This window comes from Suncus etruscus, chromosome 18 (genome assembly GCF_024139225.1).
Source record: "Suncus etruscus isolate mSunEtr1 chromosome 18, mSunEtr1.pri.cur, whole genome shotgun sequence".
Taxonomy (NCBI): domain Eukaryota; kingdom Metazoa; phylum Chordata; class Mammalia; order Eulipotyphla; family Soricidae; genus Suncus; species Suncus etruscus.
In genome coordinates, this window is record NC_064865.1 from 6,819,841 (window position 1) to 6,835,097 (window position 15,257).

Below are 15,257 nucleotides of genomic sequence, written 5' to 3' on the forward strand. Positions count from 1 at the left end.
AATCAGTGTTTGGGTTTTGGCCACATCCAGTGGTGCTCTGGGCTCACTCCTGGCTCTGTACTCAGGATTACTTCTAAAAGGACTCAGGGGAACAAGGGATCTAATCTCAGTTGACTATGTGCAAGTCAAGAGCCTTAAGCCCTGGCCTGTTTCTCCAACGCTGGGGAAATAGTTTCATCTTCCCTGGGATAAGGGGGGACCCTATTATCAAGTGAAGGTGTTGGGGCCGGAGAGATAGTACAGCAATAGGGGTTTGCTTTGCATGCAGCCAATTCAGAACCGAACTTGGTTTGATCCCTGACATCCCATATGGTCCCCCGAGCCAGGACTGATTTCTGAGCATATAGCCAGGAGTAAGATTGATTTCTGAGCGTATAGCCAGGAGTAACCCCTGAGCGTCACAGGGTGTAGCCCCCCCCCCAACAACAACAACAAAGTGAAGCTGTTATAAGTAACTTTGGGTTTGCAAGCACAAGGCTTACCAAATGAATTCTTTAGCTTTGAAAATACACTTGTGAGAAGTCTGATGAGTTACATGCAGTTTCAGTAGTTTTTCCAGTACAAACCAGCTCAGGGAAAATGCTGACACTGGAAGCAGATAGAACGGTTTCGCCTCACAGCTCTGATCCCTGCCCTTGCCCTCTCCTTCCTCTGTTGGAACAACTTGTTCCCGCCTTTCTCTGCTACTGCTAGGGTATATGGGGTCCTTGCTGTCTTCTTGCTGATTGCATTTTCTCTATTTTAACTTTTAATGTTTTGGGATTGGGGGCCACACCCAGCTGTCCTCAGTGGTCACTTCTGGCAGGGCTTAGGGGGCAGTGGAATATCAGGAAGCAAACCAAGGTCTGGGACATGCAAAATAAAGGCCTTAGCTGCTGCACTATCTCTTCAGACTCTCTCTCTCTCTCTCTCTCTCTCTCTCTCTCTCTCTCTCTCCCCTCTCTCTTCTCCTTTCTCTCTCTCCTCTCTCTGTCTCTGTCTCTGTCTGTCTCTCTCTCTCTCCCCGCTTTTGTCTACTTTTTGGCCTGCTATTTTTTGTTTGTGTTGGGGCCACACCTGGAGACACTCAAGGGTTACTCCTGGCTTTGCATTCAAAAGGTAATCCTGGCAGGCTCTGGAGACCATATAGGATGCTGGGGATAGCACCTCGGTAAGCTGCGTGCAAGACAAACCCTACCCACTGTCTTATCACTCCAGCCCCTGTTTCTGGCTTGGTCTCTGGGTCTTTCCAATGGCTACATTTTCAAGTGAATGAGCCTGGTGGGTGGGAAAATAATTCATTTACTGCCCCGGATAAATGCTCTTGTCTGCAAGAAACAAAACCTTAAGAAACCAGAGCTTATATATATATATATTTTTTTAATTTAAACACCTTGATTACATCCATGATTGTGTTTGGGTTTCAGTCATGTAAAGAACTTTTTCTGATTGTCAAACCAGTCCTGACTGTAAGGCTTCCCAAAGTGGGCCATACTGCCCTCTGGCGGGCAAATCTGGGATAACGGCGGCAGTGGCGAATTCAGGTGAACGTGGGACAATTCAGTTCTTTGGATTCAAGAAGGCAGTTCTTTCTTTTTTCTTCTGAAAAGGGAGCTATTAGAAAACTTCTGCTTCAGAGTATTAATTTTTACTAGACTTGTGCTACTATTGACTCAAGCTTCAGAGTAGTGCAGAATGACAGCCTGATGGAAATATAAAGGTGTCTCCTTCACTCCTTCCAGGACTAAAGGAGGTGGTATTTAAAGGGAGAAGAAGAAATACCCCCACTGCCACCCCCCACGAGTGTAAAGGAGTCGGGTGACAATTTGGAAGCTTAAGAAGCAGTGAATTCTGCCCCCCACCCTCTTAGCGGGAAACAGTTGCTGCAGTTTCAGAAACTGCAAACCCCTTCACCTGTCCTGATAGCTCCCATGGCCAGCCACTCCGGTGCCTATTCCAGTATTTCTTTTTTTCTTTCTTTCTTTTTTTTTTTGGGGGGGGTCACACCCGGCAGTGCTCAGGGGTTATTCCTAGCTCCAGGCTCAGAACTTGCTCCTGGCAGGCACGGGGGACCACATGAGGCGCCGGGATTCGAACCGATGACCTCCTGCATGAAAGGCAATCGCCCTACCTCCATGCTATCTCTCCGGCCCCCTATTCCAGTATTTCTTACAGATTATTGCCTTTTACAAATTTTATTTCCCACATTTACTGGCTTTATTGAGAAAGTAATTAGTTTTACACACTATAATGCTTATATTTTCATGTGTATTTCTCTTATATTAGGATATTTATGTAGGAGTGAGTTCTATTTCTACTATGTTTTTTTTTTTTTTTTTTTTTTTTTGGTTTTTGGGCCACACCCGGCTGTGCTCAGGGGTTACTCCTGGCTCTCTGCTCAGAAATAGCTCCTGGCAGGCACAGGGGACCATATGGGACACCAGGATTCGAACCAACCACCTTTGGTCCTGGATCGGCTGCTTGCAAGGCAAATGCCGCTGTGCTATCTCTCCGGGCCCTCTATTTCTACTTTTTGAAAAAAATTAAATAAGATACACTGGAATACTTGTGAACGTTTGGACATATTGATGCCTGGACCTAAACTAAACTCCTTTATGAGTTTAAGTATGAATTTCATACTTAAAATTAAGTTTTAAGGTTGAGGTTTGAGTATTCACTATTGTGCTGAAAATATAAATAAGGCAATGGGGCGAATATATTGCCTCTGAAAGGGGAAATATGAAATGTATTAGGAATTTCTTTTTTTTTTTTTTTTTTTTGTGGTTTTTGGGTCACACCCGGCAGTGCTCAGAGATTATTCCTGGCTCCAGGCTCAGAAATTGTTCCTGGCAGGCACGGGGGACCATATGGGATGCCGGGATTCGAACCGATGACCTCCTGCATGAAAGGCAAACGCCTTACCTCCATGCTATCTCTCCGGCCCCGAGGGAATTTCTTAATAAGTGTTGTATGAGGAGACAAAGGTAAAGATAGAGAAAAAGAGTTATTTTTAAGTAATTGGCTTACATGGATATGGAGGCTAGCAAGTCTCGAGGTATGCAAGGTGAATAGGCAAACTGGAAATCTAAGGAAACAGATGGTATAGTTCATATCTATGTTAGGAGGCCTGAGAAACAGCATCAGTGGCACAGTTAGAGTGGATCTGAAGATTCGGGAGATCTGATATTTCAGTTTAAGTGGTGAAAATATTCTTTGTCCCAGTTTAAATAGCACCAGGCAATAAGAAATCTAAGGAATATGTTTTTGACATAATGATGAGAAATCCTGGACCTTCCCGATGTATTCAGCCTTTCAATGACTAAATAGAGTCCCTTCAATAAGAAGAGGTCATTTTATTCCGTCTGCTTATTTTAAGGTTAACAGCATCCAAAACATTCTCATAGAAACAGGCTGAATAATGTTTGATTAAGTATTGAAGCTGCCCACTTAAGACGGTTGCTAAAAATAATCATCATATTAGCAAGAACAGAAATTTGAAGTGAGTAATGTCTCAAGACCACTAATGTCTGACATTGTGGAAATTGAAAGGAATAGAAAAACTTAGTGATGTTTGGATGCAAATAGACTGGTTTCAATAGACTTGTGGGTCTATTTGGGCAGAAATAATAAATGAGTATCTTGTTTGTAATGAGACTGTTGTCATGGGACTATCTTTTGGAATGAGTATATCTTATTACCAGGTATTAAGACTAATTACTTCATAAAAACTATAATTTTTTAAAACAGAAAAACGTCATGCTACAAAAGTAAATTAAAATTACTTTGAAAATTATTCATGCTTTGAAAGCTAATTTCATATGCTGAAAATCACACAAGAAACTTCTAAAGGATTATCATGAATTAAACAGGTTGTAGAAAAATTTCAATAAAGTATGGGCATTCACATCCTATTAGGTCATATTTCATCTGATTTAGTTTGAACCCTTGAAGAGAATTGATCATATGGTTTTATGCCCATCTGTACCTCCTGAGCACCTTTCTAGATTTAGACTTAGGAATGCTTAGTAGGAAAATTCATAAACTTATTGTCTCTATGTGTATGGAATCTGTTTTGTGATGAGAGACATGGTAGTCATTGCTCTGTGCTATTTATTTTTCGCATGTTATGATTGTAGTTTAGATGGCTAAAGAGGGATGGAGAAAGAAGTACCTGGTTGGAAATTAAAGGGGGAAAAATATTAGAGCAAAGGGTTCTGTGCAGAGCATTTAAAATATGATTGAAATAAACCCCTCAGCTTCCAACTATGTGTCAAGCTTCTTTGCCTTAACACCAGAGGCGTTACTTGATTTCCTTGCCTGTTATTCTTCAAGATCTTATAATACGAAGGCATCATGATGTCTTTGATATTGATACACAGTACAGTAATGTGGAGGAGGTAGAACTTCAAACAAAAATAATAGAAACAAATATATAGTTTCCAGGAAAGCACTGTAATGCTCTATAACCAAAAATAAATGAAAAAATAAACATCAAAATGAATTGAAAATAAAATTTGAGATTATTTTTATAATAATTTTAATTTGGCCAAAGTGGATTACATATCTTTCACAGTACTATTTTAGACAAACTGATTTAAAAATGTTATTATTTGTCGGAGCTGGCTAGGGAGCCCTAAAGGTAAGGCAGCTGCCTTGCAAGCACTAGCCTAGGACAGACCACTGTTCGATCCCTTGGTGACCCAAGTGGTCTCCCAAAGCCAAGGGCGATTTCTGAGCTCATCGCCAGGAGTAACCCCTGAGCGTCAAATGGGTGTGACCCCAAAAAACAAACAAACTAAAATATTATTATTTTTCAGAGATACTACAAGGGTCTAAGTACTTACCTTGCAAATGGTAGAATGTAATTACATATTCTTTATAATAAATTGTTTCCAAGCACTGCCAGGATTTATTTATCCCTGAGCACAAAACCAGGAATGAATCCTGAATACCGAGCCAGGAGTAACCTCCAAGTCTACATAGGTAAATATGGTCCCCCCAAAAAACAAAACAAAACAAGAAATAGTTCTCACTAGAATAGAACAAATCTTTCTAAATATAGACTTAATATTGTTAAATCTTGCAACTTGCTTGAACACTGATATATTTTATTACAAACACATTTGCAAAAATATTCATCACTATTCTTAATTCTTGCTCAGGTGGAATTCTCTAAAGCCAATGTTTACAGTTGGCTTTAGAGAATATTTGTATTGTGCTCAAAATAAATGGATGAACTACTGAAGCTATTAAGAGAGTAGTTGTTTGTACTGTAAATAATTCTGTGTAATGAACTTCAGTCACTATAAAAAAAAGAGTAGTTTTTATTCTTTAATACATGCAGTGTTTCAAAATAAAATATGAAAAATATTCTTATTTTTCTTGAACAGAACCGAATCTTTGAAATAGCATATTGAAATAAAATATTTTAGTAACTAAGAATGTACATGAGAACCCAGATTTTTAAAAGAGGATTTGTTGTATTTAATATTGGGGGGTAGGTTGGCCTGCTTTTTTTTCATTGTATACTATATTCAGTATTTTGGAAATTTTATTTTTTTACAAAGTTTCTGGGGACATACACCTTTGAAAATTTAATAAAGGTATGACTTCTAAGCTTGTTGATTTAGTTATTATTGAGAAATATGAATTGGATCAATATAAAAACTAGTAATTAACTTTCCTTTAATCCTAGATTTCAGTTCAAATGTAATTGTGTAGCTTAAAATAGATGAAATATTCTACTTCTGAAATGACATTTACAGGGTGAATACTTTCACTAATGTTACTCTCAACCAATAAACACTATAAAATACTACTTTTAAATGGTGAAATTCGGTAACTTTTTGCTAGAATCCACTTTCTGCTGAGGTGACTTAATTTTGGAAATACTTATCTGTGACTTCACATTATTTAAATGCCAATGATGAGAATAAATCTCACATAAAAATACTTCCATAAATATATATTTGTGGTTAGATAATGACAGATACCCATATTTATCGTTGTTAGTTTCATGTATTTATTTTTTTGTAAAATGTGGTGAATGCGAACTTTCTTCATTTTTCCACAAACTCATTATGTCAGACAATTCCTTTAAAATAGTTGTGTGTGATTGCTACATAAAGTTTAAAAAATTGTGTCAGTGTTGTATAAAAATCATATATTTTAAGGACTCTGGAGAAATCACAGATTTGCATTTATATGTTTAGACATGAGATGATTATGTACATGAAAATAATAATAGTCTGGTAAGCTTGTGAACTAAACTAGAATATTCCTTAAAAATGAAAAAAAAAAAGATCAGACTTAAACACCAAATCCAAAGTCAAAGACAAAAGAATCGATACCATTCTACAACTAGCTATACAGAGAGGGGATCACGTATACTAGTAGCCCTGGGGCAAAGGCAGGGGATATGGGATGCATGCTGGGAGGAGAGGTGGAGGGAGAACCCCACTGGTGACGACAATCCCCCTGATTTCATGTCACATATGTACCTAAAATATTACTGTGAAAGATTTGTAATTCACTTTGATCAGAAAAAAATTATTCAAAAATGAATTTACAAAGGTGTTGATATGAGATGAATGGAAACCAATCTCATTGGTCAAAAGACACTAACACTGGTATTAGATTTGCAGTTGCAAGTGTATTTTTAAAGCTTTGTAAACCCAAATATTAAAGTACTAAAAAACAAAAATAAAGATAATGCATGACTAAGCTGTATACAGTTGTGAAGTTTATAAACAAATTTTAGAGTATAAAAGTTGATATAATTAAGCAATGAAATATCATCCTAAAGAAAATGAAACTTCTTGGAATATTTAAATAGAAATAAACACACACATCAATGCAGTTAAAATTTCAATGTAATTTATTTTTCAATACGATCATATTTTGAAAAGGAATTACTAGAATCAGATTGTATTTTCATCAAATCCATGTTCTCCAAAAATTTTGTCCAGACAACCATTGAGTTATAATATTTATAATATTACAATAAAGTCTAAAATTCTCAATAATAACAGAAAAACATTATTTCTTTTGATGAAGATTAGATCTTTTTCTCAAGATTCTTAAAGCCAGGTGAGTTTCCTTTTAATTCAAATGGATTGCTGCCAATTGGGTAATATTATATTAATATTTTACTATTGGACAAATATTGTGATTTTGCAATAGATATTCATTATTTCCATAATTTCATTTTTCTCTTGTCAATTTTTATTTGAAGTCATGCAAAGAAATAAAATATGTTAAATTATATTTAGATCTTTCAGTTACTCATTTAAGAAGTCCATGAAATTAGTTGCATGTTCCATAGTCAAGCAGCTCAAATGCACATTTGATTCCAATCATTAAAGAAGTGGAAAAGTCCAAGTTATAGTCCATTTTTAAAAGGCAATGCAGCATCACTAACCTTACTACAAGGCCACACTCGCACTGCTTTCTTCACACTGTAAAATCTTGTATACGCATTTTCATCATTTTTCATTATTTGTGTTATTTGGTAAGAAAATAATATAAAAACACTCTTCTGTTTCACAGTAGACCATTAAAAGCTTAGTCAACTAAGCAGTTTGTTTTTAGATGACCAAAATTGAGTGTTCCATTCAAGACACACTATTTATTCCATCAAATATTATTTTAGAACACTCACTTATTGAGTGTTCATTTATTTTAATAGTCAACATTGAGCACCACTTATTGCAATAGACCTCTGTTTTTCTTTACATTACTTTTTCAAGTCTAATGATAATTTTTTGGGTCCTGATTAAATTATACTTGAGGCCCTATCACATTTGATCAGTTTTAAAACCTGATAGAGGGATTTCTGTTATTCTGTAGCTGTTACCTTCACAGCAAGATTGATTTACTCGCATATACAAGGCATTCTGACTAGACCTGAGACAAATTTGACATTTCTCTTCCTTTTAAAACTGTGTTTGCAGCTGCTAGTAGTAGACAGTCCAATCTAAACGGATAAGGAGTCTCTGAGTAATGGAGATGGTAATGACAAGGAATTTTTAAGCTTGCTAACAAGACAATAACATAGTATTTTACTTTTTTTAAATTGTTTTTTCAAGATGCTTAAAACAGAATTAGCCAATAACATAGTCTTTTTCTTTCTTTTTTTTATTGTGTGTCAAGGTGCTTAAAGCACAATTAGTCTGCAGGTAGTGTTTTAGGAAAATCTGCCAATGTTGTTTCGGAAGCAGCTGCCAGTGCTGTTTTCGAGGCAGCTGCTGGTGGTTTTTGCTTGGATAAGTCAGATTTCAATAGATTTTTGGAAATTGCCCAAGATTTTTGGGGTCTTTAACATTTTGCCTACGTATACTTAATTGTTTTTGCCAACTGGACTTTACATCTTGTTCTGTATTTCCTGCAGCTTCTATTTTATCCCTTCTCGTTTTTTTGGTAGGCCCACTAGGGTCTGCTGCTTTACCAAAAGAAGTAAAAGAATCCTCTTTAATATGTTCCTGAGTTCTAGGTCTTTTAATTTTTCTAGAAATCTTTGTTTCAACCAGTGAATTATCTTCTGGAGTCATTTTTCTTCTCATCCCTCTCCTACTACTATCAGTTTTGGGGGGTATTTGTTGATTTGGAGACAGTCCTGTATCAGAAAAAGCACTTTCAGAACCCCCGGAATGTGTTTTCATTTTCTTAGTAACAGAAGGCCTTTGGATTTTATTCGCAGTCTCATGTGCTGATGATTTGGATTGTGCTGACTTCACATTTACATTTTGGACACGTTCCTTTGCACGAGTTCTAGAGAAAATTGTGTCATTGGTTGAGCTGAGACTAATTGCATTTGATTTCTGAACTTTAATCGAGGTAGATTTAACTAAGTTGGTGGAACACCTTATCTTTTGAATTACTACTGGTGTACTTTTTTGAATAGGCTGTTCCACTCTATCTGAAGTAAGTCCTGGACTTCTTCTGTCCTGAGTTGCATCAAATAAATGTTCTTCAGTTGCTAGAGTTATTTGTTCAAGCAATTTTGCTAATGCTTCTACATTACTGGACTCTATAGCATTGCCAGTGAAAGGTGACAAACTTGCAACAGATCCATGTGTATTATCAATTGCACTGTGTTCCTGATTTTTCTCAACTTCTGTGTTACTTGCTTTAGCTAAAACATTAGACGCCTCAGAATCACCGGTGGCAATTTCTCTTTCCCCATCTAACATTAAGTTGGAATCGCTCTGAACCATAGAAAGTTGGTCAGATACATCACAAATCTGTTGTTCAATGGTATCCTCTTCATTCTGAGGCTCCAAAGTTTTCGAGCGATGCCTATTTTGACATGAAGGAATACTTGCCTTTTTTCCTGAACCTGGGCTTTCCACCTGTTCATGTTCAGGCACATGAATTTCTATAGAATCAGGAAGAATGTCAGATATCGGAAGTTGTTCTTTGGATAAGTCAAAAATGTCATTGAGCATCTTCATTTCTGTCTCTTTGTCCATTAAATGTAATTCCCTTCCCTGGTCAAATTTACGTTTAGAGATCATCGGAATTGTAAAGCAAACTCCTGGATCTGGACTCGCTGGCAATGAATAAGGTGCCAGGTCCAAAAGAGATTTGTTAAGGGTTTGCCGAATGAACCTCAGACCTGGCCAAGGCCGAGGAACAGGAAACTCAACCATACGCAGTGGTCTAGAATTTGTTTTGGTGGCTTGTGAAATTGGTCTTCTGGACAGTGGGAGATGATAGACTCTAGGATAGGATACATTTACTTTAGGAGAGTTGTCAAGAGAAGTGCTCGTTTCTGGTTTACTGTTTTCACTCAACTCTTCTGCTTTAGACAACACAATATTGATGAAATCAGACCTTGACAATGCAGTCTCCTTCACAGCTGACTTTAGGACTGCTGATAATGGCTTTGGTCTGGAACCGAACTGAAGAATGGATGTTGAGGGCCTGTAAGGCTTAGCTTCTTCAATTGCTATTTCTTGATGAACTCTAGGAATCATTTTTTCACATTGATCTAATGATGAGGAAAAAAAATTTCTTAAATGTTTTTAGAATGTATATATTTTTAACTTCTCTTTTTCAAAAAACTGCTCCATTTTAAAATTCTAGCCTGCTAACAGAAATCTGCCAGAAAAGTGGGAGCTACAGAAACAAAGAGGCCTCAGACAGTTAAAAAAAGGTTTCAGACAGCTAGGTCTGAAAGATAAGCAAGGTCTGCTTTCACAGCTCCCAAGGACAGCAAGCAGTCTTGGGCATGTGAGATCAATATCCATTTATGCTCACTGTTAGTTTATAACTGCCACTTTAAGTAAGTTTTGAGCTTTATAGGATATGTCAATAAGTTAAGTTAATTGATAAGTACTCATGTACTATTACTAATTATTATAAGCCTAAAGTGATTCGAGCAGTACCAGCCAGAGGGGGCTCTTGGCGCCAGAAAGCCCAACTCCCATGCTTCTAAGGCTGACATATGTGCCACTCTGTGCCAAGAGCTCTAACCATTAGCTACATTTGAACCTTGAATTTTAACTTTCTTTGGGGAAAGGCAGAGGCCCACTACTCACTGTTGCTGTCAGCTCTGGCCTTGTTCCGCTCATCAGAGCAGGACCCTGCGCCGCCAAGACCGTCCTCAGGAGCCCAGCATCAGGGACATTGTCCGGTGCTTCCCAGCATCTCCTGGGAGAGCCACGTGGCAACTTCCGCAGGCATTCCACAGGCGTTGCCCTTTGTCCCGCAGGCCTCTGCCTCTACCCACCCGACTTCCCGTCCAGACGACTTGGGAATCAGGTTGGAACGTTTCTGACTTGATTCTGTCGTCCAGAACTGAGCTCCGAGGGGCCGTGGAGGGCAGGACCATGAGACTAGGGGCAGGGAATTTCACACCTGCTGGTGGCCAGCACATTGGATGTCCAAACTTCTAGTCTGCGCTAGATTGAAAAACACTGTGCCTCAGTCAAATAGGGGAAATGATTCTATTTTTTGGAAATACATTTTAAATTTAGGTTTTAGGCTGAATATTTGCTTAGAATTAGGAAGCTGAAGCCTCAATCACCCACATTTAGTCATCTAACAAAGACACTTCAAAAAAATATTACTTGACTGAGAAACAGTCCATTGATCTAGCTGAAAAAATGTTCCCATTTTAATGATTCTTCCAGTTTCATAAATGTATGGATAAACTTCAAATGATGGCACATAAATATGTATATAGATAGCTGTATTTTACACATGTGTTTGCTAAGTTTTTTTAATATTTGTTTGAAGGGCTGTGCCTTTTCTTGGGGATTCACCTTTTGGATGAACCATCACAGTGTACATCACCATGTATGTAGAATCTTCTTTACATACTAAATGACACACACGACACTCTTGTCTCAACTACACAGCAGTAATTTACAAAATATTGTACTTAAAACTAAGAACAAAAATAAAGTGCATACCATTTTCATTGCTTCCATTTCAGTTTTATGGAAACTCAAAAGACCAAATCTGTCTGACATGCTTCGAAGTTTTTTCCAAGAGAAACTAGCAAACATAGGACCTGATTGTACATTTCCAAATATATATATATACATCTTTTCAACTGTTATAGTGATTAAAATAAGACACAAATGTTATGTTTCCCTTAAATTTTACTTACTAACCTTATAGAGTTTCTACAACTGTATTGGGCTTTTAGGATTCTCAAGATAACATTTTAGGATCATTCTATTCTATTGACTAACATTTTATATAACCTTTGTTTTTATTTTATTTCTTGGACTTTGTACATATAATTTGAAATCTGTTAGTACTCTAACTTGTACAGCTTATGCAAACAGTGTAATGGCTCCCTTTGTTAACTAAAATTGTCCTTGATAAAATACTTAAGTCTTTCTGAATAAATAATTTGAAAACTCATGATGTCTGTACTATTTAGCTAACAGCTTTTCTTTATAAACAAACTCAAATTAAATGTGCATATCACAATAGGTTGCTAAAATATTGAGATCTGATTATGACATTATTATGTAGCACTATGACTACTTTACTACAACAGAGTTTTACATATACTTTGATTTTCAGTTATTTGAGAAAGAATTTCTATATTATATATAAGCTTAAGTCATGAAGGCTGAGGGTTGAATTAAAGACATTATAAAATATATATTCTATTTTATTTTCATTCATTTGCCATACATATAATAAAGAGAAGATGAAAAAGAGAAAAACAGTTTTATTATGTAATAGAACTCTAAATATTTAGCTTTTAAATTTTGTTTTGTTTTGGGCCACACCCGGAGGTACTCAGGGGTTACTCCTGGCTTTCTGCTCAGAAATAGCTCCTGGCAGGCATGGGGGACCATATGGGACACCGGGATTCGAACCAACCACATTTGGTGCTGGATCGGCTGCTTGCAAGGCAGACGCCGCTGTGCTATCTCTCTGGGCCCTAGTTTTTAAATATTACTTTTAATGGTTGTAATATTTTATTATAAAAATTCTCAATGTGCTTGTATCCTGTACTGTCCTAGCTATATATTCACTATTTTCTATTTTCCTTGATAGTGTTTATGTTATGCTGGGAACTTTTATCAATTGATATATGTTTTGATATATCATGATTCTTTTTGCATGTGCCTTTGAATCATAAGATATATCGCTACATAATATGTCCTGGTTATGGGATGTTTTAAATGTTTTTAGACAACTTACCATTTGAGTTAATTGAACCATTCTATTGCATTATAAAATGTCATGTGTTAACAAAATATATAAATATGAAGGAATAACAGGTCCTGTCAGCTTTGCAAAGACTCAAGCTAATCAGCTTAGTGTAGGTCAGTTCACTTTCAATTATTTCCAAGGACAGTACTTCCAAATAAAAAACAAAACAAAACAAAACAAAAAACTGAAACATTACACTCTAGACAAAGGTAAACAAACCAAGATAAACATAGGTGAGTCTCAATGTAAAGAAACCTCTCTATCTAGAAATCTGGAGCTCTGTAACAGTAAACTACTAATTGACCATTTACTTTGCCAAAAGTGTTCTCATCACATTCTTTGAACTATTAAATTTCTCTTTTTCATTTACATGTCTTAATACAGAGAATGGTCATTTAAAAAATATATTCAGTCACAAGATCAAATTTATACTCATACTAACTTTAAAATTGATTTTGACAGTCTAGGATAGATATTATATTAAATCTAGGCTGTCATAACTAAGGAAGACCAGCCTACAGGATAAATGATGGTCCCCAAAAAATAGGAATCCACATTTTCCTAATGTTTCTTTCTATCCACTAATCAGATCCTTGAGGCTAATATGCTGTTTCAAGTGCTTCATGATTTTTCTCAAGGGTGCTTATTGAGGACTCTTCCCAAACCCAGTGTCATCTGAGGAACCATGATCAGAAATCTGCCTGAGGAATCTCCTGGCTCCTGTGATCAAGTTCTTTCTACTGATGAGACTTGGGAGAAAGTGCCTTGCATGTGGAGAAAAGAATCAAATCTTGTTCCCGATCCCATTCAATCATCAAATGGGTCAAACAATCTCATTGAAAATACAACCATTTTTCTGAAAACCCATATATCTGTAGGCTAAAGGAGATATGCCTTAAGTAGGTACACAGATGAGCTAGAAAGCTTTGGTTGTGTTCTCCTCTTGAGTTTCCAGTTGTTTTTGGAAACCTTTTCCATTAGAGGCGCTGTGGGTGCTTATCAAAATGCAGATTTTTCTGGGCCTCATAACACACGGCACCAGTCACTTGGAAGTATCTGAAATCTGAACTTTGTTTAGAATATTTCAAAGTGATTCTACTTAGCACACAGGTGTGGGAACACCTATAGTAGAAAGTCACCCCCCTTGACCAAGGAGACCAAAACAAAACAACAAAACAACGAATTACTCTAGTTTTAGACCAACGTTATTCGATTTTAATGGTCTTGTGCTTTATTGCAAAATGATTGACAATAAGAATGTGTTAGTAGTACTGTGTTAGTGAGAAAAACCCATTTTTCATGATCATGTGAAAGAAATATTTAAATACTGGATTCTTAGGGATGTTTAAGCTTGATGTTTGTTTTAGCGTTTGATTAAAGTATATTCTTGAACTATTGCAGAAAAATAGATTTTAGCTAATATGACATTCGTCCGTCCTTAAGCCACCTTTTATTAGTCTAATGAAAATCTGAATGTAAAATATGGTTCTATTAATACTGATTATGCTTTGATTTCTCTTAAGAGCTTTCTTGCAACAGCAGAGCAGGTTGTGTGTGACTTTATTTAATACTCAGACACCTACAAGATACCTGTTATTATTCACGTTTCATAGATATAAGAACAAAGCCTCTGAGAGGTTTATTAACTTGACGAAAGTCATCCAGCAAATAAGTAGGAAAGCCAACATCAATTTCAGGCTGCTGGCTCCAAGTTCAAGTATAAGTAATATCTTGATACTCTTTTCAAAAAGGGTACTCTTCTCTCTGTGTGTCTCTCTGTCTCTCTTTTTCTCTCTCTCACTTTAAAATGGATATCATTGCATGTTGTGCTCCCCAAAGCATCTCGAAAATCCACAAGAACATTCTTTCAAAACAATTTGGTGAAATGGTTTTGATGCTGTAGTTTACATTTGTATTTATAAATTCCCAGGTTACAGAGTGAATGAGGTATGTTTGTTCTAAAAACAATATTTTTAAATGTTCAACTTACAAAAGTTAACGAATTAAGACTTGGGAGAATAAACGAAAAATAATTTTACATTTGTCATCCTTGGACTCTTCCATGTGATGTCTATATCTTTAACTCAAGTTTTTCAAATGAAGAGTGTGTTATGTAAGGCCAGTCGTACACACATGCCCTTTCCAGTTTGAAAGCATATGCAGAGCTCTGCAAGTAATCCACCATAGACTACTAAACTTTTTGTTCAGATTTGAGTCTTCTCCACTATTCCAAGGAAAGTGAATCTTTCTTTCCACCAGGGGAATTACACTGGATGAAAAACAACAACACTGGACACCTGCTCAGGGTCCCAGCAAGTGGGTTCTGGCGAGGTGTAATTTAAAAGAGACCCCAGGCTTCCTAGTTCCTGCAAGAGGCTGGGAGGGGACTGGTGAACTTCCAACTTCCAGAAATTAGGAAGCAAACGCCTCTTGGGGAGTCGGAAGCTTCAGCAGGCAACACGGGGAGGACCTGGCTCCATTTTGCTCTTCACTTGTCCAAATCACAGACCAAAGTGTTGTCTCAGAAACACCCTCCCTCTTGACTATTTCTAAAACATAAAAGGGACACGTGTATCTCCTTTGTACATCTCAGA

The 15,257-nt window shown here is 36.8% G+C and overlaps 2 protein-coding genes across 2 annotated transcripts in view; both read right to left on the reverse strand.

Moving 5' to 3' along the window:
• The window catches only part of PRKN (parkin RBR E3 ubiquitin protein ligase), a 1,108,857-nt gene that overhangs the window by 130,568 nt on the left and 963,032 nt on the right, over positions 1-15,257 (reverse strand). The window lies entirely within an intron of this gene.
• LOC125996205 (cAMP and cAMP-inhibited cGMP 3',5'-cyclic phosphodiesterase 10A-like) overlaps positions 10,586-15,257 on the reverse strand; it is a 61,731-nt gene continuing 57,059 nt past the window's right edge. The window contains exon 18 of the mRNA XM_049765149.1: positions 10,586-10,817. Within this exon, the coding sequence (XP_049621106.1) occupies positions 10,586-10,817 (232 nt within the window). The remainder of the gene's footprint in view (positions 10,818-15,257) is intronic.